Here is a 22,006-nt window from a genome sequence, read left to right as displayed (position 1 = left end):
AAAATTAAACACAGTCAAAAGTAACTGAAACAAGAAAAATCCTGCTATTTATCTGAATTTTTAGCACCCACATGAGATGCAGGAAAACTAACTTTAAAGTTGAAAACCATTTTAGTTATCATCACTCTTTCTGTCCTGGTGAATTTTACTCTAAAACTAAGAAACCACATACAACAATTAAACTGTGCTGATACACAACAGCTTTCCTAATGCTGAGAGCTGTCCACACAGGCCTGTTAGACTAGACATTTTAAAAAGCAAGTAATCAGTCTGTGTGAGAAATAAGCCTTATTCTCAAGATAAATCTTGGAATGTTGTGTTGTTTTACAAGAACAGCAGTTCAATACTCAGCAGCAACCTAAAGACAGGAAAAAAAAAAAGAAAATTGCTAAGAAATAGAAAATAAAAGGGGTAACTTTACTACACCACTTCATAAATGTAGAAATCAGCCACATCTTAAATACAGCCTGGAAAAAAGTAAGAAGGATGTTCAAAAGCATAAAAAATGACCTTGCAGATTAAGACTTTGTCAGTATGTAAAAGTAAATTATTTAGGGGGAAAGCAAGACAGAGATCCAAAATCAAGAACACAGAATGACTAAACCTATTCCAGAAGAGCTACGGGGCACCAAACAAAACTAGGAGTCAGGAACAAAATGAAAACCAGGAATTAATTCTCTGTGCAGAGAAACCCTGTGCAGCTTGCTGCTAGAGAATGCTGTCGATGCCAAGATGCAATTTCAAGGAAACACTGCATAAGTACAAGCAAAAAGAGTATTTTGCGTGGTCTTAAATGCACAGAAGTAACATGCAACTCATGAAGTCCCTGTAGCTAAACATGGCTGGAAACTAAAATAACGTTATTAGGTGAAAATAATTATACCTTCTCTGTTCTTACATACTTTCACAGGGCTCCAATTACAATCGCAAAGACAGAATCATCCCAAGACTTGCACATTATTAGCTTTACATTGTCTTTTCTTCCTCACTGACAACCTACTTCGCTTCTAAGAAGATGGAAATAGGGCTGCTACAGGAAGGAGTAAGGCCCCTTCTGGAAACAAAAAGCCAACATGCAAAACAGTTCCTCTGTTATGGATTCTCTCCCTCCCTGAAATAATCTTAAATGGAAGAGGGGGCAGAACCACTACTCATGCTGCAGGATTCTGTAAGTAACTTATGAATACAGTAAGTGAAGCAGAAAGAGCAGTCTTTGTAGAATCCAGGAGACCAAAAGAATTAAGAGAAATAGGAAAATGGGGAGGCTTAGGACATGGCAACCAATTCCAAATGTTAACAGAAAAGATGGATGCAGGTATGTAAATGAAATTCCAGGTAACCAGGGATCAAACATGGTGTTATACACAGCACAAAAATAAGTAGGCCGGCAGCACCAAGAGGCCCAAACGCAGCACCAGGCTCAAGCCAGGGTCTGACAGCCACAGTCAAGAAGGAAGCACCAGCACGAGGCCTGGCTCAAAGCGACCTCACTGCCTGTGGGAAAGGCCCGAATTCCATCACCCCTACCACGCTGGGCCGCCCCGCGCACCCGCCGCTTACAAGGACGCGCTCCTTTGTCGGCAGCCTCCACAGCGCTCGGTTTCATCTTCCCGCGGAGTCACATCCTCCTCGCCGCTCCACCCGCCGCCACAGCTGTGGGCTGAAGCAGAGCCGCTAAGCTCCCCGGCACCAAGAGCCCCTTCCCTCCCGCCCCCCTTGCTGCAGCTCTCGGCCCTGGCCGCGGCCGCCGCTGCGGAGGCCGCCGGTCCCCGCCTCACCAGCCTTTCCCGCCAGCGCCGGCACGCCACGCGCAGCCCCGCTCCTCCTGCCCCCCCACAGCGAGCAGCGGTGCTGGCTCACAGAGCTCCACCAACGGTCGGCCTGGCGCGCGCGTCACGTGGTGCGGGGCGGGGGGAGGGGCGGCGAGGCCGCGGCCGAGACCCTCCCGCGAAGGGAAGGGTGAGGGAGAGAGAGGAGCTCCAGGAGTCGCTGGGCCGGAGGTCAGCGGCTGGTAACCTACCCAGCTTTTCTCGTCTCGCTTCAGACACCGAGCGGGCTGGTGTAAGCCCTCAGCGGAAATCCCGGTGAAGAGTCTTTCCTCCCGGACGCGGCAAGGTGTGTGTGTGTGTGAGGGGAAGTGTTTCCCAGGAGAAACTGCCGACTCAGCGGCTTCCCACCGGTGCGGGCAGGACGAAGAATTAAGCGGTCTCAGCACCTCCCGCCGTGTAGACTGCCGCTCCTCCCAGCTCGACCCGGTTAAAGGACAGGTCAGATGGCTGAGGCGTGGCGCCACTGGGCCTTATGGGCCTCGCCTGGGTGAGGGGGGTTTCGTAGCTTTAGTGTCGGAGGCACTGCCTCTGGTCAAAAGAGCGCCGTTACTGCTTACAGAAGGATTATGTATATGCTGTTCTGGAGAGCAGCTTTGCTGCTTACAGCAAAGGTACTTGAAGGAACAGTTTAAAACACCTCGCTCACACACACACACACTCTTCCTCCCCCTCCCCCAGTTAGTAGTTAGTATCTGAGAGGCAGGTCCTGATTTACAGAGCTTAATCTTTTATTTGAATCTTTATCTTTTACTTGAAACTTGGTGAAAAGAGGAAGCATGTTCCTGTAGAGCAAATATAAAAGTTTGGATAAATGTCAACTGATAACATTACACCTGCACTAAGGCACACTAATAGATACACCATTACTTGGGGATTGTAGGTTCTGAAATGGTTTTATTTATTTTTCCTTCCATAGCTGGTTGCAGATCCAGGGAATATATAAGCTCCTTATTTTTAGATACTGTAAGTACATTCCTAAGGTAACCATGCTTATGCAGCCATAGAGTAGGGTTTGTTGAAGGAATTGATAGCACGATAGCATGGATACTAGTTAGTCACCATTTATTACATGAGGCTCATGTAGTATCATTCAACTGGGAGACCTCTCAAGGTTTTCTCACAGAAATGACAAAAGCAAGAGAAGGACTAGATGAATTATTCTGCTGTGCTACTGTTTATGGGCCACAGACTGTGAATTTATATTTGTACAGGTTATTTATGTGCTCCTAAGCCTTTTGTTGAAGCAAGAAGCAATGCCTATTAATTAATTCAGCTTACAAAAAAGATAAACAGTGTAATTAATGTAAGAAGGATTTGGAGGTTTTGTTGTCATTTAGAAAACAGATTATTTACACAACATGGCTCAAATAATCTGAAAAAAAAGATGCTTGTTGCATACATGTAGAAAACTAAGATTTACATTATTGCTGCCTATGTATAACATGTTAATGAAAATATAAGATCTTTTTTCTTCTGATTTTTCTGCAAGTTTTGATCATGGTCTTGCAATGTATTTCTGTTCCTTAACAGGTTTTTTTTCTCCAAAGATAAAGCCATGGCTGAAATGAATGATAGCAACTTGGATAAAACAACCGTTATTCAGCAAGCAATAGCTTCATGTTGTGGAGCTATTATTACATCATTATTTGGTAAGGCAAACTATCAAGCTTGCCACAGGGAGAATCTTCGCAATACTGATTACTCATCAGTATGACTCAGCATGATGTCTGAGTTACAGAGTTTCTATGTTTCCACTAATATGTTCAACAAGGATGTTTTTGCATAGGTTTCTCATGGGGCTTTTTTGTGTTTTAACAAACACAGATAATTGAAATCTTTAGCCATTTATGAACATAAGAAAAATTTTTATTAACTTTTAATTTCTATGTCATTTTTGGGGTTTTTTTCCTCTCAGTGTGGTAATTCATTGCTTTTTTTATGCAAGAAACAAAACTAATACTAAAAATTCATTTCCACATTTCCTGCTGCTTAAAAATAAGTTCTAATGAAGTCTACTTTATAGCACATGACACAAATCCTTCAAGACCAACCCCCGTGAGATGTCTCCTTCATGTAGTTACTACTACACTTCAGTAGTAACATCAGTTTATTCTGCTGTAATGTCTTATGCTGACAAAGCCTTTTATTGGGTTTCTTTGTTTATTTGTTTTTCACTAAACATTTCCTTTAAGGATAGCATATTGTTAGTCTTTTAGACTTCTGCATAGTCTGTGGAATTAATCTTTTACTTCATATTCAGTCATCTCACTCAGGACCTCCTTCCCAATGCGCACCTAAGAAGGTGTTGTTTGGTTAGATTCAGCACTTCATGTCCCTTGGAGTTATACTTCATATTTCAGTTAATTTTGTCTTAAGCTAACCTTTGGTTCTGACTGTTTACAGAGATTATGGAGCAGGAAAGTGTGCAGTTTTCTAAGCATGATTTTTTTCACCCACAAAATTTCCAAGTTTTTACAAAATACGATCTGATCACAAAACTATCAAACTGATATACTTTTTTTCTGTTTTTATACCATGTGTCCCATGATGTTAGGTAAAGTAGCAAGCAAAGCTACATCAGACCTGTGGAATTCCCAAGATGGATCTCCATTGTGTGTATGTAAGATTCTAGTTACAGCATAAGGTGTTGGTATTTGAGACCTCAAGAGATATAGGAGACTGGCACCTTTCTGAAGTGACAGCTGGAGGTGAGCCAGAATAGGTGTGAGTGGCTAAAATGCTACAGGATGCCAGATTTTAAACAACTAAAAGGAGCTGCAGGAGTCACATTTACATCCCTACATTTAGATACTGGAATGTAAGCCAAGCATTCAACCTCCTGTTAGTCAACTGAGAGGCATCAATAGAGAGTTAAGATGTGACTAATTCGTGTTGTAAAACAGATCTGTTTTGTCCCTCGGGGGGGGGGGGGGTGGAAGTCATAGAAGTTCGTAATAAGGCATCTGTACACTTCCACATTTTCAGGACATGCAGGGTGTTTCTAAATGGCTTCTGTTTCATTTTAGTAACTCCTCTTGATGTTATCAAAACTCGACTGCAAGCCCAAAGCAATCCATTCTCCAAAGGTAAATAAATGTGTAGTGTGATGCAAGACACAGTTTGCTTTTTTATGTAGCTGATTGTTATCATAATGCTGAGCTACAGAATGTTTTCATTTGTTTAGCAATAGTTGTGTTTGATTCTTTAGAGTAAGGGGGGTGGGGTGGGAGTGGGGAAGCAGCACAGCAGCACACTGAAATTGCTAAAGAAGGAATGTGTCAGTGAACAGGCAAAGTGGAAAAAAATGCAGTAAATACATACCATTTTAAACAGTTTTTTCCTGTCTTTCTTAGTGTTTTCACTATAGCAGAAGGTACAACTATTACTGAATTGAGTTTAAATTTTTAAAAAGCTATCAATAAGTAACTAATTATTTCATTAGAAGGCTTTTGTGGTCAAAATGCTGTATTGAAGTTATCTCCTCCAGAATCCAGAGGCTTTGAAACAGAGTAGTAAGTCTTCCCGAAGTCATTGGCCACTTGATAGAAACAGCCAGAAGAAGCCAATAGATAAAGGCATTGTGTGGGCAATGGTATGCCAATGAGTTCTACTATGCAGTTGTAATTAATAGATGAGATGTGAAAAGAAAGGGGATAACTGGTGTTCCGTGTTGTATGTGGAGATGAATATTTGTGGTTATACTTGCTGTGGGTGAGGAAAAATCTTGTCCTCAGTCCTGGGTTGTTTGTTTTTTTTTCTTTTTGTAAATTGCAAACCCTTCAGAAATATGAAAATGTGAAGCTCAAAGTATGTTTTTGCAATGGCAATAGTATTTTATCAAACAGGTTCAAAGTACATGGCATAGAGGAAATAAAAGGAGTGTGATCTAGTATAAATGCAGTCTAACCTAAGATGTAACATTGCCACATCAATGTGGATGCTGCTTTAAAAATATGAAAAATGTTCACATAGTTACATACAATAGAAGCATTCAGGTCTTGTGTTGGTTTTAGTCTTCAGCAGATGGTAATATAGCATAAATATGTCTCCTTGAGCATGCAAGTGCAGTTTTGTTAAGCCTGGCACTCTGAGGAGTACATTTATTCCCTCCTGCCTTTTACCTAATTTGTTGTCAATGACTTCCAAGGATTATTTTGTCCCTCCCTGCCTAACCAGAGACAAATCTGTGTTACCATTATACCCAGTTTCAGATTGCTGCTAAGGACAATTTTACAAGCATTAACTATATTCTTATACACCGTTTTATTAGGAAAGTGTTTTGTATACTCCAATGGCCTTATGGATCATATATGTGTTTGTGACAATGGGGACAGCAAAGCCTGGTATAAAAAACCCGGGCATTTCAAAGGGATGTTGGTAAGAACATTTTACATTTATATAAAACCATAGATTGAAAACATTTTTAAATAGCATACTATAAATTTATTGGCTTTTTTTTCAAGTTGTAGTAGAATCTGTTATCATTTTGAGAGGGTGTTTTTGTGGTTACACTGTGTAATTTATATGGCGATTAAGGATACCTCCTACTTTCTACAAGAAAATACTTATTCCTTCCTTAAGATAAACAAGTGGGCAGCTGCACAGTTCTCACAGGGTACTGCCTCTACGATTTTATTTTTGCCACTTGGGTCACATCACCAATAGTTGCTGCCTGCAGGTACTGATTTTCTGTACCTGTTTACAGCTCTTCTGTTCACAGAGCTACCAGTGTGCTGCTGAGCTGAACTGACAATGCAGATAGTGTTTTAAAGTTAAAATCATGCTTTAGGTTCTGGATCCATTGAAACTAGTAGGACTAGGATTTTACCCAGACACTAGAAGCAGACCTGCTGTTGGACATTGATGCAGCTTTATTAGTGAAGATATTGTTTGACTTTGGCACATGTCTCTGTTGTACATGTGATAAGATTTTTTTAGAATTACATTTCCAAGAAGAATGAAATGGTCATGCCGGTTTCTTGAGCAGTTTTACAGTGTTACCTTTTTTAATTAATAAGTTCATAAATTTAGTTTTTTTGCATAATATTACCATATAATTTTTAGAAAGTTGCTTAGTTTCCTAATTGACATGATTTTGTGCCTATTTTTTCTGCGATAATATGATCCATAAAGAGCAATGACTGTCATTGTTAAAAAAAAACACCTCAGTGCTGAACGATTTGCAGTAAAGCAAATAGTAGTGGACATTGTAGGTTTGTGGTGATAGGACTGTACAAATATTTTGATGTATTTGCCCACATAGTTAGTAAGATATATAAATGTAGGCTTTTGTTACCTTCTTTCTCTAATTGTTTTACCTGTACCTTCCTGTATTGTAAATTTGTGAAAGCTGGATTATAAACATATAAACTAACTGAACTAATTAGAGAATTTATTTGGAAAAATTATAGACACCCCTTTTTGTGTCTTTTTGGTCAAATCATGTTAAGACCTTTTCGGGTTTCTTGACTCCCTCTCAAAGTTCCATTTTTTTCAAGTCAGGTTTGTTTTAGTAAATCATGCCTTTGTTTTCCCCATGCAACTTTTTACTTCAGTGGATCTGTCCATCAAAGCTGTCTCCTCTAAAGCTCTTCACCATTTTCTTCCTGTGACTCCTTTTTATGGTCTGTCAGGCTGTATGTTTTGAGGCCTTTTGATAATGTCTGGCCTTCAGCATATTCTAAGCCATCAAATCTCAGTCTTTTCCCCCCAAATGTTTAAGAAAATAAGGTATCCTAGTATTAAGGAGTTTGTCATTTTCATGGTGATTCCAGTTGAATGATCTTCAAGTTTTAGTTTTTTCTGCTATCAGTGGTCTGGGAACATAAGGGACAGCTATGATATTGATTGTAAGCTGCCAGATATGTAGTATAGCATAGATGCATCGCACATACATTGTCACGTTGTTGTCAGAGAAAGCAAGTCTTGAAGGATCATTGAGAGTTAGTTGCTATTTTATGCCTAGAACTTTTGTTATGTATTAAAGAAGTATTTTAGTGTATTATTTTGGGTATGCTTCCATATGTTGCTGCATGCTGTATTAGTTCAGAAAATCACTTATTCGCAGGACTGTCAGTCATTGATAAAAACTTACTACTTTGGCCTTTTAAAGATGGAAAGAAATTCTTTATTTCAATAACACAAATATTTCTGTTCAGCTCAGAGGAACTATGTGTGATTAAATATGGTAACTAGCAGAAGCAATTATGAAAGTGAGATGTTAAAATTATAAGACATTTTAGAAATACACTTTTTTATACATTAATTTTGTCTTTTGCCAGTTAATAATAATACAAAAGCTTGGAGCTATTTGTTGCTGTTTGCTGGTTGTATTTTTAGGATGCATTTGTGAAAATTACTCAAAGAGAGGGAGTTAAGTCACTGTGGAGTGGACTTCCCCCAACACTGTAAGTTGAATGTTCTTTTTTTGGTAACGTCTTATGAATTATTGTTAAAAAATACTTCATTATTTAGACAAATTATTATGTTTCTTTTGAAGCATGTTAAAAATTTGATTAATTCTGAAGTTACAGATAATGATGTAATCAGTTTGATCAAAAACATCTAGAGACGGAATAATTTTGCCCAGTCTCGAGATTTCTCTGTGTAACTTCTTAGATACATTCTCAGTGGTTGAACAGGAACATCAGGCTTTTCGTTCTTCCTTTTAGAGGTGGTATACTTAATGTAATCATCCCCTTGAGCATCATTGAATAATAGGATTGAACATGACCGTTAGAGAATGCTAGTTTTTGATAGGTATTTGCTGTCATAATTGTGACTAATGACTTGCTATCAGTAACACAGCTCTTTCCACACTCATCCCCCCCCCCCGCCGCAGAAAGGACTCAGTCAGAGACCAGTATGATCAGACAGAAAGCCATTTATTGCAAAGCATTAACTCCTTATATACTACTGCTTACACACACCTACAGCAATTTGGCATATCATGATTGGATACTTGTCTTGAAGACCCTTAGTGACTAACACATAATTGGTTAAGCACAGGTGTGAGAACTTGACCTCAAATGCTTGCCAACAGTCCACAGTTCTCATAAGTCAGTGAACTACAGCTTCTTCTTATCTTGCTTGCTTAGGCTTCCTCGGGCCTCCCACGGCCTTGCTGTATCCCTCGGAGTTATTCAGAGCTCATGTACCAAATATCCATTCTCCTGTGAGAACACTGTCTCCACACCCCCCCTTTTTTTTTTAACATCTAACTAGAATCCTCCTTCTTTGTCATGAAAAATGGATCATTCATTTTCTCTCTACAAGAGCAGTTTACATATTTCAAAATTGTTATCAGATCTCTTCTCGTAATTCTCTTTTCCTTATTTAAGCAAGGTTTCCGTACAAGATGGTTGACTTTATCTCCTGCTTTCCTGGTATTAATTTAGATTCCCTTTCTTATTTTTTAGAATAATGGCACTCCCTACCACAGTAATCTATTTTACCTGCTATGACCAACTGAGTGAAGCTTTGAAATCTAGACTAGGAAAGGATGATGAGCACATTCCAGTTCTTGCAGGTTCCTTAAGCAGATGTAAGTTGCCATTTGTTTAAAGAAAAAACTGAAATAAAATACATATATGCTGTTTTCTTGGGTTTATCAAGTAAATTTGTGTTGCTTTAAATGAGGGATAATATTACATGGAGCTGGGCATAAGAAGAAATACTGTAATTACCCAGTATTTCTTGGACAACATAACCCTCTAATCTGGAATAATGTGATTTAGTTTTGCTGTTACAATTCCACAACATCTGTAATTTGTTCAGAATTTTGTATTTTTAGGGTTATACCAAGGACAGTTTAATTCTGTTCTGTTGTAAATCTAATAATAAACAGTATTATTTTCTATAATGGAAGCTACATAGGTAATTACATGGGAAGTGAAAATTTGACTTGTACTGGTTTTATTGCTGTATGATGTAATGGGGAATTAATTTCTATTTATGTTTTCTTACTTTGGTTTATCTTTTTTCTCATGTATTTTTGTAGAGAAGTAGCCCAGGTCTTATGTTTTGGGCTTTCTTAGAAGACTCTTAAGGATTTAGTTCTGTATTCTACTTGTGAAAATACAGGGGGACTGGAAGACTAGTGGAAAAAGAATTGTTATTCTGTGGTGATGCGGCAAATTGTTCTTATTAGTCTGCTCTGGATTTTAAATTCGCATGTCAAGGAAACCTTATCCCAGCAATAGGAGGAAAGTCCTTGGATCCAGTAAAATCACTGAAGTCTGTTACATGTGTGATGGGAGCTTGTTAGTGAGTGGTGACTTGCTTTCTACCAGATGCAGGAGGGTTACTTTGTCAGATACATTCTTGATAGTTTAAAATAAGAATAGCAAATATCATAGAATCAGCTAGGTTGGAAAAGACCTTCAAGATCGTCAAATCCAGCCATTACCCCAGGACTGCCAAGACCACCACTAAACCGTATCACTGAGGGCTTCATCTGCATGGTTTTAGAACACTTCCTCTTAGAGCCATTACCTCTTGTCCTATTGCTTGTTACTGGGGAGAAGTTGCTAAGAAATTGCTAAGAAGATGCTTAGAAATCAATAAAAACTTAATCTCTAGCCATCATTTTTGTGCTTAACAACAGAAACAAGCAAACAAACCAAAACAAAACCCCAAGCTCACTTTCTTCAAGTTGCACTTAAAAATGGCAATTATTGAAAATTACTTTTTATGAGTGCTTGAAATTTTCAGCCTACTTATGCAATAAATCCAAAAATGATGATTCTTAACACGACATGGATTACAATATGCCAGTATTGAAAACAGGTAGGTAACTTGTCTGTCCCTAAAGGTCAGGTACTGTGAATAGATATGGTATTCTTACCTGGAAAGAAAGCTTATTTGGGGATTTATTTCAAGGAAAATGGGAGAGTTGAATCAAGTCTATAAAGCAAGGTGAGACCTTACGTTTATGTTCCAGAAATATTACCAGTAAATGTTGATTTAGAAAAAAAAAAAAAAACAAACAACAACCCCACCTTTTTTTCGTTTGCAGTTGGTTCAGTTACCATTGTGAGCCCCCTGGAGCTGATCAGAACTAGAATGCAGTATCGCAAGTTCTCCTACAAGCAACTGTACTTGTGCGTCAGCAGTAAAGTAGCTTCAGATGGATGGCTTTCCTTGTGGAGGGGCTGGAGTTCTACTGTTCTGAGAGATGTACCTTTCTCAGGTTGGGTTTATTTTCCATGCAAGTTTCTGTTATGTCAGAAGATATATTTATGCGTAACTCTTCTAGATTTTTACTGTGGTTTTAGGTGATTTTAGTGGTTAGCTTCAAGAATGAGATATATTTGTTCTCTTTGGGGTGTTTTTATAAGTTCTTTGAGGAGCTGATTTCCCCTCCTCCCCCCCCCCCCTTTTGTTTGTGGATGCCAGCTAAGGCCTACTGTAGCATTCTCTTTCTCTATACTTAGACTGTTTCTTCTCATCTTTAGCTTATACAATGACTGGTTTTGAAGACTTCCAATAGGAAATTTTCTCTTTGACAGGTATAGTGGCTATTTCCTTATGAGGGAACATGCTGTAGCTAAGTGTTCTTACACTTAATTTTGAAAACACGTACAAAGATGCAGTGACACAGTAGTGTTATCAGGAAATGTTTTTAGCAAGATGAATTGGTTTGTATAACTGCTCTAAAACCCATGAAACTAGAGCATCACTCATTAGCAAAGCTTCAGAGCTGAAAGTCTAGAAGCAGAAAGGCTGATACAGAGCACTATTAGTTCAAGGGCTACACTTTACAATAAGTGTGATGGAGAAAATCATGTGTTTCCAGTTTTGTCACAGCTCTGCTATAAGGAGACTGATAAAAGACTTGTTAATGCCAGTGGTAAAAGCCTCTGACTCTTTGAGGCCCGTTTTTGTCAGGGCAGTTGTGGGTCATCAGGCATCAGTTGTCCTTGAAAGAGTTTTGGCACTTTGGGTAGTACCAGGAATAACACATTTGAACACTTTGTGTTGCCTCAGAAAAATTCTTGGTAACATTTTTGATAACTATTTTTGGAGGCAGAGAGCACTGGAAGTATTTGACCTACCTTTGTTCTCCTAATGAATTCTTAAGATAATCTGACATCTAATTTAATTTATGGTTCAAAACAGGCTAGTAGGCCATTAATTGGTTTGGATTGTTACGGTATTTGAGCACATTTAGATGTGTACCTAGAGTAAATTTTAATTTGGCTGTGAACCAAACCGGTGTGTGGTAGGTGGAGGTGATGTGGACGTTTAATGAAAAACTGAACTTGGTAGCTGAGTTAACAGAACTAAATTATTTCAGCTGTTCTCTTTCCAGAATGAATAATACTCTGCTTTCTTTCACTTTGCAAATGGTAGATATTTGAACATTGTGGTTGGACTGTATCTCCTGCTTAGGGATCCTGTCCCTTAAAGGGAATTAATTGAGACTTCTGTAACAGGGAAGGCTTCTGAACCCAAGGCAGCATGGTTTCTCTAAGGCTAAAGATAACTGTCAGGATTCATCTGAACCTTTTGTACAAAGTACTTCCTGTTGAATATTAATTTTTAAATTTGCTTGATTCTTCTCTGCCAATTGCATCTTAGGCTGTTCTGTTAAGATAATAAGGGAACTTAAAATTCTTCATCTATGTTCTGTTGTCTGATTTCAAGTAGAAACTCCTCTTACCGGTCTTTGTAGCTATGAGGCAGGAGCTAGTGATCTTCATTCCCTCTACTGCTTTTAACAGAGTGGGAAGATCAGAGCACTGTGAGGGAGTGCCCAAGGAAAAGGGCAGTAAGGTGTTGTGTGTCTCTTCTCAGACTTTTTTATTCCTTCATCCATGCCTGCTGTTGCTCCACTGGTCCAAAACATGCTCATAGATTTGAAGTTAGTCTTGTACTGCTCTAGCATTCACTTCATACCCAGTGGGCACTTGTCTGTGCCCAGCACTTTGAAGACATCATGAAATGCTGGAAAGGTAAAGGTACAGGTTAACCTGAAGCTACTGCTTTACAGGTTTAGGTCTATTGTTGAAGAACCAGAAGTGTGCAGGCAATGAGATGCACGAGTAAAGGAAAATGCATTAAAAAAAAAAAGCCACAAAGCTCAGATGGTATAAAGCTAACGGTGTTTAATGCTGCTTATTGCCTTTCCCAAATATGTTTTCTGGTAACTTTTTCCTTATAAATACTCTCTGTGCAGTTAAGATATGCTCCCTCAATACCTTTTATCTTGGCTCTTCAGTTTGAATGATGCCCCAACAGTATCGTGGCTTCTGGTATTCTTACAGCACAGGCTGCGCCTTCACTGCAGTTAACTGAAGTTAGCTCTTTAAAGAGGGATTAAAATCAGTGTAACAATTGGTACTGACAAAGCAGCTCCTCTGTGAAAACAGTCAAGCAGCACGGCATGACTCAAGCAGCACGAGGTAGTTAAAATCCCATTGTGTTACTAGCCCAAGTGTGAATGGTATGCTTCAGGCATGTTCCGTGGGAGACTACCTAGACTGAATATCACCCTAGAGGGCAGGGGGGGGCCAAGACTGTTGGTTGATGTTCAAGGATCACCTACAGCAAGTTCAGGAGCATTGCATCCCAACTAGAAGGAAGTGCAGCAGGAGGGCCTGGAGACCTCCTTGGGTGGATAAGGAGCTCCTGAGAAAAATTCAAAGGGGAAAAGAGGCTTATAAAAGATGGAAGCAAGGACAGGTGGCCTGGGAAGAATACAGGGATGTTGTCCAGGAAGCTAGGGACCAGATCAGGAAAGCTAATGCTCAGTTAGAATTAAACTTGCCTAGGGATGTTAAGGATAACAGGAAGGGATTCTATAGGTATGTAGTGAATAAAAGACAGACTAGGTACAACATAGGCCACCTCCGGAAGACATCAGGAGAGCTGGGTACCCTGGGTTTGGAGAAGGCTGAGGTTCTCAATGGCTTCTTTGCCTCAGTGTTCATGGGCAAATGAGCCGACCACACCACCCAAGTCTTGGAAGGCAGATGCAAGGACTGTAAGAATAAAGACCCTAGGCCTACTATAGGAAAGGATCTGGTTCAAGACCATCTTAAGAACCTGAACGTACAAAAGTCCATGGGCCCTGATGAAATCCATCCACGGGTCTGGAAGAAGCTGGTGAATGAAGTTGCTAAGCCACTGGCCATCATATTTGAAAAATCATGGCAGACAGGTGAAGTTCCTGATGATTGGAAAAAGGGAAATATAACCCACATTTTCAAGAAGGGGAAAATGGATGACCCAGGGAATTACAGACCAGTCAGTCTCACCTCTGTGCCTGGCAAAATCTTGGAGCAGATTCTCCTGGAAGGCATGCTAGGGCACATGAAAAACAACAAGGTGCTTGGTGACAGCCAGCATGGCTTCACTAAGGGGAAGTTTAATCATGACAAGTGCAAGGTCCTACACCTGGGTTGGAGCAATCCCAGGCACAGCTACAGGTTGGGCAGAGAAGAGATTCAGAGCAGCCCCGCGAAGAAGGTCTTGGGGGTGTTAGTCAATGAGAAAATGAACATGAGCCAGCTTCAGTGTGCACTCACAGCCCAGAAAGCCAACTGTATCCTGGGCTGCATCAAAAGGAACGTGACCAGCAGGTCGATGGAGGTGATCCTGCCCCTCTACTTTGCTCTCATGAGACCTCACTTGGAGTATTGTGTGCAGTTCTGGTGTCCTCAACATAAAAAGGACATGGAACTGTTAGAACAAGTCCAGAGAAGGGCCACGAGGATGATCAGGGGACTGGAGCACCTCCTGTATGAAGATAGGCTGAGAAAGTTGGGGCTGTTCAGCCTGGAGAAGAGAAGGCTGCATGGAGACCTCATAGCAGCCTGCCAGTATCTGAAGGGGGCCTATAGGGATGCTGGGGAGGGACTATTCATTAGGGACTGTAGTGATAGGACAAGGGGTATTGGGCTGAAACTTAAACAGCAGAGGTTTAGACTGGATATAAGGAAGAAATTCTTTACTGTTAGGGTGGTGAGGTACTGGAATGGGTTGCCCAGGGAGGTAGTGAATGCTCCATCCCTGGGAGTGTTCAGGACCAGGTTGGATGAAGCCTTGGATGATATGGTTTAGTGTGAGGTGTCCCTGCCCATGGCAGGGGGGTTGGAACTAGATGATCTTGAGGTCCTTTCCAATCCTAACAATTCTATGATACTCTGCTCTTGTAAGAGCTCACTTGGAGTATTGTGTGCAGTTCTGGTGTTCTCAACATAAGGAGGACATGGAACTGTTGAAACAAGTCCAGAGGAGGGCCATGAGGATGATCAGGGGACTGGAGCACCTCCCATATGAAAACAGACTGAGAAAGTTGGGGCTGTTCAGCCTGGAGAAGAGAAGGCTGCATGGAGACCTCATAGCAGCCTGCCAGTATCTGAAGGGGGCTTTTAAGGATGCTGAGGAGGGACTCTTCATTAGCGACTGTAGTGATAGGACAAGGGGTAACAGGTTAAAACTTATACAGGGTAAGTTTAGATTGGATATAGGGAACAAATTCTTTACTGTAAGGGTGGTGAGGCACTGGAAAGGGTTGCCCAGGGAAGTTGTGAATGGTCCATCTCTGGTGGTGTTCAAGGCCAGGTTGGACAGAGCCTTGGGCAACATGGTTTAGTGTGAGGTGTCCCTGCCCATGGCAGGGGGGTTGGAACTAGATTATCTTAAGGTCCTTTCCAACCCTAACTGTTCTATTATTCTATTATTCTAATTACAATATACTCAAGTCATTCTTTAAGCAGTGATGTGGAGGACATACATGTAAAAGGTACACAGGAAAATGAGTCCTACAGGTGCTGAAGCAAAGTTTCTTATTTGGGGAATTTATATAAAGTCAGTGTTTCATACATTTCAGTAGTAGGGTTTCATCATATCATATGAGTAAGTTTGGAATATAAAGATAAGAGGAACAAGGCAGTCTGTCCATGGATCATCACAGAAACACTTTTATTTTGCTTTCAGCACGTTTCTTTTTGCCCCTGTTACCACAATAGAATTCTTGTATTTGTACTTGATAAAAGAATTTCTGTATGTGACATACAAATGTGTTGTAATGCAGGTTTATCTTTATAACTACAGCAATATACTGGTATAATTATGAACATTTCAAGAAGATCCTTTGCAAGGAACTTGGTACACGCGAACCAACATTTTTTATTGCTTTTGCTTCAGGAGCAGCATCTGGCTCTGTAAGTATGAATTTTTATGTCTAATAGTACTCTTATGTATCTATTGCTAATATACTATTTAAAAGAGGTATGATTTTACCTGGCTGTCACAGAAATGTTGATGGTTTTGGGGTGCATGTGCTTTAAACACCCATACCTGGCATTTGAGCTGATCTGGTATACCTGAATAAATTACAGTGTTCTGAAATACAAGACTTTTAATTATGCCAGACACTTGGAATATTAAATCTAGTTTTAAATTGTGTGTACTTTCATTTGTAAAAGATTAATTGCATGTTATTTTTTTGTGCTCTAACATTAAAACTGCTCTATTTTCCTGATAGATTGCATCTGTCATAACTCTGCCATTTGATGTAGTGAAAACACATAGGCAGACTGATCTTTGGGAGTGCGAGACCTTAAAAAGTGCTGGTAAGGATAAAAAAACCATAATGTCTGGAAAAAGGTAGTGTTTTGGCATATAGACTTTTGGTAGGAATTTTAAATACCTGTTTTTTCTTTTAAAGTTTTATCTAAAAATTCTAACACTGAGATCTTTTCTACTCCAAATTTCATAGGCTATTTTAACCTTCTAGAATAAATACAGTATTTCACTAATGGCTTGGAGGAGGGAAAAGGTGTGAGCTCAGTACTTTTAGGTTAGTGAGATGGTATAAAATATAAACAAAAAATTCAAAGCTATTACATTTAGGCAGACCAATTGCAAATTGAAGATCTCCCTGCTCATTGCAGGCAGATTGGACTAGATGACATTTAAAGGTCCCTTCCAAGCCAAATGATTCTATGACTGAAATAAGTTATATTTAAATAGGCAAAAAATTAATTTCTTACAATACAATTGTAATTACAATTCAAATTCAGGTGAACTCACCTTCAGACTCAGTTTACCGTAAAGGCAAGTTCTTGTTTAAATATCTGAACTGTGATGAGCATTTAGCTACATGTATAACGTGACATGGAGAGGGACTGGCTCATTTGAAAGCTAGGTGACTTTTTTCAACTATATCAGTACTTTAGTAAGGAATATTGTCTCTGTTCATGTATCTTACTCCAGGTGTTACTACACGGGTTTCCGTGTCATAATATTTTAATTATTTTATGAATTTGCATATTGTATGAATTTAATATCCTGTATAAGTAGTATGGATAAAATTAACATCACAATCTGGGACTGTCTCTGATTTCTAAAAATACTCTTTTATGGCATTGTATATATTACTTAATTCACCGTTTTCTTGTACTGCATTGAGTTCCACAGAGAGACAGTACATCGACCTGGGCAGTTATGAGGAAAATTGTCGCTAAAAATGGGATTACTGGATTATTTGCTGGTAAATCTTTTCCTATCTGTAAACCAATTCAGAGCAGAGAGAAAGCTTTTAAGTCATTAACAAGTTGTTATAGCTGTTAACATGCATAAATTATACAATATTTCGAGCTCTGGAAACACTGTGAGTTATGGAATAGTTTGCATATATAAAGCAACAGACATGTATATATCCAGAGAGAATTTTGACAGTCTCTTCACAAGTTACTAAGCTACAGCTGTCCAAGATAGACATGATTTAGGTAAAAAATAAAGGGACTGGGATTAACAAATAGAGCTGTATTGGCAATGAAAAATAGTGGGAAAAGGTTCAGTTCAGGAAACAGGTTTTTTTTTTCAAGTTTAAGTAACTTGTTGATTTCTTAAACTGCAATGCTAGGGTGTTTCAGAAAGAATTGGTACAAAGGAAATATAATGGACTGCAGGTTTGGGAACTGAAGTACGGAGGTGTTTCTAGACAGAAAATTTCTTAAATGCAGTTTTTAGTCCAGTGCTAAAAATGTCAAAGCAGTCATTACCATTGCATTTGCCCACCTATATTTAGGAATAGCTATCCTGATTTTTGTTCTTCATTTCATACTAATTTCTGTACTCAACTTTTTTTGTTTTTTTTCTGTCTCAGAAACAGAGCTTAAGCTTCAGTGGTATTTTTCTGTCTTTGAAGAAGATGCAGTATTGAGAACCCAAGAAGTCTGAGAATAGAATAGAGTAGAATTCACATAGTAAAAGACTGTTACTGGCCTGTGGAATACTTGGCCTAGGATAGGTTCCATCCATCTATGATGCAGCATAACTCCTTGATGTATTTAATCCTTCTTCTTGCACAGACTGTCTTAAAGACTTGTCTTTTAGAGTTTCTGATGGCTTTGGCAGACACCACTCTTTAGTCCTGGACTATGTGCAGTAGTTTCTTCTACTGCTGACCAGCACAGATGTATTCCTGACCATCATAAGATATCTTGGCCATTTAACCCCTCACAGAACAGAAAAGAACCCTTCAGGAATACCTTCTAGTGTCTTTTTCAAATCCTAGCATCTCTCTGAAAGCAACTCTGGGCCCTACCTCATCATATGACCTAATTCCTGGTACTAACCCAAAACCTCCAGCAATGAGGTTTTCCTGAGAGGTCCAACAGGAAGTTCTGTTCCTCCTTATTTTCATCATTATGGCTCGATTGTATCATGACTCTTGGCAGTGAGGAGTGATCACAGAAGTTCCTGAGACCTTGGGAGGCTTAGGAGTGTTTTTTCCACTTTATAATGAAGCTGTCCTGGGCAGAACAGACATTCTGTGAGTAAGCAAGTGTGATATGAGAAGTAAGAACGATGACATTCCAGTGCTGGAGCAAAAGCCCCTCGCTGTTACCTCATCCTGAAACTGAGGATTTCTTTTCAATCTTAACATCTTTCAGGGAATCTTCCACTTCTGTATTTACAAAAGAAGTTTTACTCTGAAGTAATCACTGGTCATTTCAGTCATTCACAGTGCATTTAGCCACATCCCAGAATATTCTCTTGGAGAAGAACATGGAAATTTTTTCACAGATTTGTAGATACTTGGCAGCAGCTATGATGGATCCTGCTAGACTTCTGTCACAGGTTTCTACTTGGCGTGCGCTGACAAGCAAAACAGGTAGAAATGATTTGGTTTCCCAGAAGTGGAGTTCTTGTATTCTCATCCATTGTGTCCTCATAGCCACAGACAGTGACTTGTGTTTCTCATTGCCAATTGGTAACTAAACCCAAAGGTATTTTTATAGTTTAAGTATATGCTGCTCTCCCCACCCTGTGTACCTGGGTATTGACAGAGGCAGTCTGGGATTGCTGCTGCATGTGACAGAACTGAGAGAATAAGTTTCCAGCCTCATGTGACAGTGCAGATGAATGTTCACAGTGTGAAGGTTCAAGCTGATTAGGCATCCCCAGGAATTCTAATTATTGGTTCATATCTTTTTGTGAAAAACTACTATCATTCATCAAACAAAACCAGATCTTTACCTGGGGTGAAACTGCATTTATTGAATACATACATTCAGGTGGTTCTATCAATAATTTACTAGCCCAAGTATCACTAGACTAAGACCCCATATCACTTTTTAACTAGACTGGTCTTAAAGTGTTTTCTTTTCAGATATCTTTCTGTGTATGGCAACTGGTGATTAAAACTTCAACCTTGACTGTATATAGCTCATAGTCACAAAGTGCTCTTGGCAGCCTGTGTGCCCACCTCAGGATGCTCATCTCCCTAAGCTTCCTTACTTAGCTGGTATTTGTCACTCAGCTGCCCTCCTATACCCTTCTCTTGGGCTGTAGGGTTCCCATGTCTTTCTGTCTTCAGCAAGTGTGGCAGATAGGCGAGGCAGTTGTCCTGTTCTGTTAAATGGCTGGGGTAATACTGTGTTGCCAGCACAGAGCTCCTTTGTAATGCACACGTATTGTCATGCGTGACTCTGGCAGTCTGAGGAGGAAATTACAAGACACTGAGATTAAAATTATAGTGAGATAAATGCATGTAGTAGTTCACAATTAAACAAACAACTGCAAGAGACATTCCAAGCCTAGGATACTTAACGTCTTGACAACACTGCATTGGTTCCTTGGTGGTCTGTGTGTGAATGGCTACACAGTTGGATGAAGACTTGCAAGACTTGTGTTCTTTGAAAGAGATGAAATTGCTTTACTTGCTGTACAGTGATACCATGGCTGGTTAATAGTACTTGCATATTTTGGAGCACTGATACCAGCAGAGCGCAAGACACCACACAGTATTGGTATTACTAGACGTTTTGAATGGAATTTAGTTCACAGATTGTTACCTACATTTAGGTATTGACACATGACTGGAGAGATGTTCTCTTGATAGCCACTATCCCAGTTCTGTTGCCCACACATAGGTGAGGTGACTGGGGGTATTTTGCTACTCTTCTAAAGGGACACAAGTTTTCCGTAGGCCATGCATCATCCATGCTAGCTACTTGCAGATGCCATTGTGTTCCAAGTGAGAGTAGACGGCTGTGTGTAGACAAGTGGATTCAGCCTTATTTTCCCACCTCTAGGTAAACTTTTTAAACTCCACTGACAGGATTGCACTTGAGTGCAGCAGGAAACACCTGATGCCCACATTCCATTGTTTAGCCTTGTGACCAGGATTCTTCCATGTTAGTAGAGGTGCTGTGGGGCTTAAGAGATAGTAGTAGAGGAATCACACTTTTACTCAGCAGTTGGCTTGAAGGGCTGAGCCACTGCCTAAAGCAGAGGGTACAGCCCAGCACAGTACTTGAGCCTTTTCTCCCCTGACTATCCAATTCAGGGTTCAGGACTTCCTGAACCTATTATCCCACCTGAGTGGTCACAAGCCTCTGCTTATCCCACAGGAGCAGCAGGTTTGCAGTAACAGGTAGAGGACGGGGTACACAATCTGCCCCCCCCCTCCCCCAGCCATCTGAGCTCAAGGAGCTCTGCCTCCCTGGAGAGACAGAGGGAGCAGAGGTACAATGGACTTGAAGCTGGTAAAAGGCCTGGAGCACAAGTTGGATTAACTGATGAGGAATGGCTGAGGGAACTGGGGTTGTTTAACCTGGAGAAGGCTGAGGGGGGACCTTATGACTCTACAACTACCTGAAAGGAGGATGGAGAGGGAAGGTGGCTGGTCTCTTTTCCCAAATAACAAGCAATAGGACAAGAGCTAATGGTCTCAAGCTGTGCGAGGGGAGGTTTACATTAGATATTATGAAAAAATTATTCACCAAGAGGGTGATCAGGCATTGGAACTGGCTGCCCAGGGCAGTGGTGGAATCACCATCCCTAGAAGTGTTCAAAAACCCTGTAGATAAGGCCCTCAGTGATACAGTTCAGCAGTGGACTTGACAGTCCTGGGGTAATGGTTGGACTTGATGACCTTAAAGGTCTTTTCCAATCTAGGTGATTCTGATTCTGTAAGGTTACTACCATGGCAATACCTACAGTATTTTGAGGACTACAAACAGGTAGCATTCCAGTTCTACACTGACATATTATGGTATTGGTATATTGTGACCACTAAATGGTACTGCAGCTTTTCAGTTTGAAAACAAATGACAGTGAACACTTTCCTTTTCTTTTCTGGGCAGGTATTATTCCACGGCTGTTTAAAGTTGCTCCTGCATGTGCCATAATGATCAGCACATATGAATATGGAAAGTCTTTTTTTTCTCATTTAAATGAAAAGATGAGCCAACATCCTTAATTCTGCTTCATCTGACTGTATGAAGTCAAAATACAGGGTGTAAGTTGTGCCAAATTTGAATCTGTAAAGGCATTTTCTAGAACTCCTAGTGAACGTCTGTCATTGCATTTGGTAACCAATATAACACAAAAGATAAATTCACTTTTTTCTTAAAACTTAGAACATGACAAACTATCAGTGAAGGCTTTGTGACTTCTCTTGCCACTAGAGGGAAGTAGAAAGAAATGAGAAAATAAAACAGATGATGACTGTTCTTCAGTGATGGTTAAAAGGAAAAAAAAAGGAGACTGGACAGAATAATGAGGAATAACCCCTGCCACTGTGTTAATATTCAGTCCAACTAAAAATTTGTTGGGTATTTAAAATGAAGTTTAGAAAATTGTATGATATGATTATTCCTCCATAAGGAGGTTGATACATAATTAATTCAATAAATATTTATTTTGCTAATGGA

At 39.9% G+C, this 22,006-nt stretch overlaps 2 protein-coding genes across 10 annotated transcripts in view; one reads left to right on the top strand and one right to left on the bottom strand.

Moving 5' to 3' along the window:
- Positions 1 to 2,237, bottom strand: part of DBF4 (DBF4-CDC7 kinase regulatory subunit) — a 16,196-nt gene extending 13,959 nt beyond the window's left edge. For 2 of the 4 annotated variants that reach the window (XM_013130015.3, XM_031052409.2), the window contains exons 1-2: positions 1,779 to 1,859; positions 1,561 to 1,660 (exon numbers count right to left, since the gene is read on the bottom strand). In XM_013130015.3, the coding sequence (XP_012985469.2) occupies positions 1,561 to 1,606 (46 nt within the window). In that variant the 5' untranslated portion in view covers positions 1,607 to 1,660; positions 1,779 to 1,859. Of the gene's footprint in view, positions 1 to 1,560; positions 1,661 to 1,778; positions 1,865 to 2,020 lie in introns of those variants that run through there. The other 2 variants (XM_031052408.2, XM_031052410.2) reach the window with 2 other exon arrangements.
- Positions 1,930 to 22,006, top strand: SLC25A40 (solute carrier family 25 member 40). Of its 6 annotated transcripts, none has more exons than XM_031052413.2 (11): positions 1,930 to 2,084; positions 3,360 to 3,478; positions 4,856 to 4,915; positions 6,100 to 6,206; positions 8,169 to 8,236; positions 9,248 to 9,372; positions 10,846 to 11,019; positions 15,891 to 16,000; positions 16,324 to 16,411; positions 17,251 to 17,331; positions 21,437 to 22,006. In XM_031052413.2, exons 2-11 carry the CDS (start codon positions 3,385 to 3,387, stop codon positions 21,550 to 21,552), a joined length of 1,023 nt encoding a protein of 340 aa, XP_030908273.2. In that variant the 5' UTR covers positions 1,930 to 2,084; positions 3,360 to 3,384; the 3' UTR covers positions 21,553 to 22,006. The 6 variants fall into 6 exon arrangements, with proteins under 6 accessions (XP_030908273.2, XP_030908272.2, XP_030908271.2 ...); XM_031052412.2 differs by having other exon boundaries at positions 1,930 to 2,115; XM_031052411.2 differs by having other exon boundaries at positions 1,930 to 2,267.

The sequence above is a fragment of the Melopsittacus undulatus genome, chromosome 1 (assembly GCF_012275295.1).
Source record: "Melopsittacus undulatus isolate bMelUnd1 chromosome 1, bMelUnd1.mat.Z, whole genome shotgun sequence".
Classification (NCBI taxonomy): domain Eukaryota; kingdom Metazoa; phylum Chordata; class Aves; order Psittaciformes; family Psittaculidae; genus Melopsittacus; species Melopsittacus undulatus.
The sequence above is the reverse complement of the archived record's forward strand: the minus strand, read 5'-3'. Positions and strand labels throughout refer to the sequence as shown.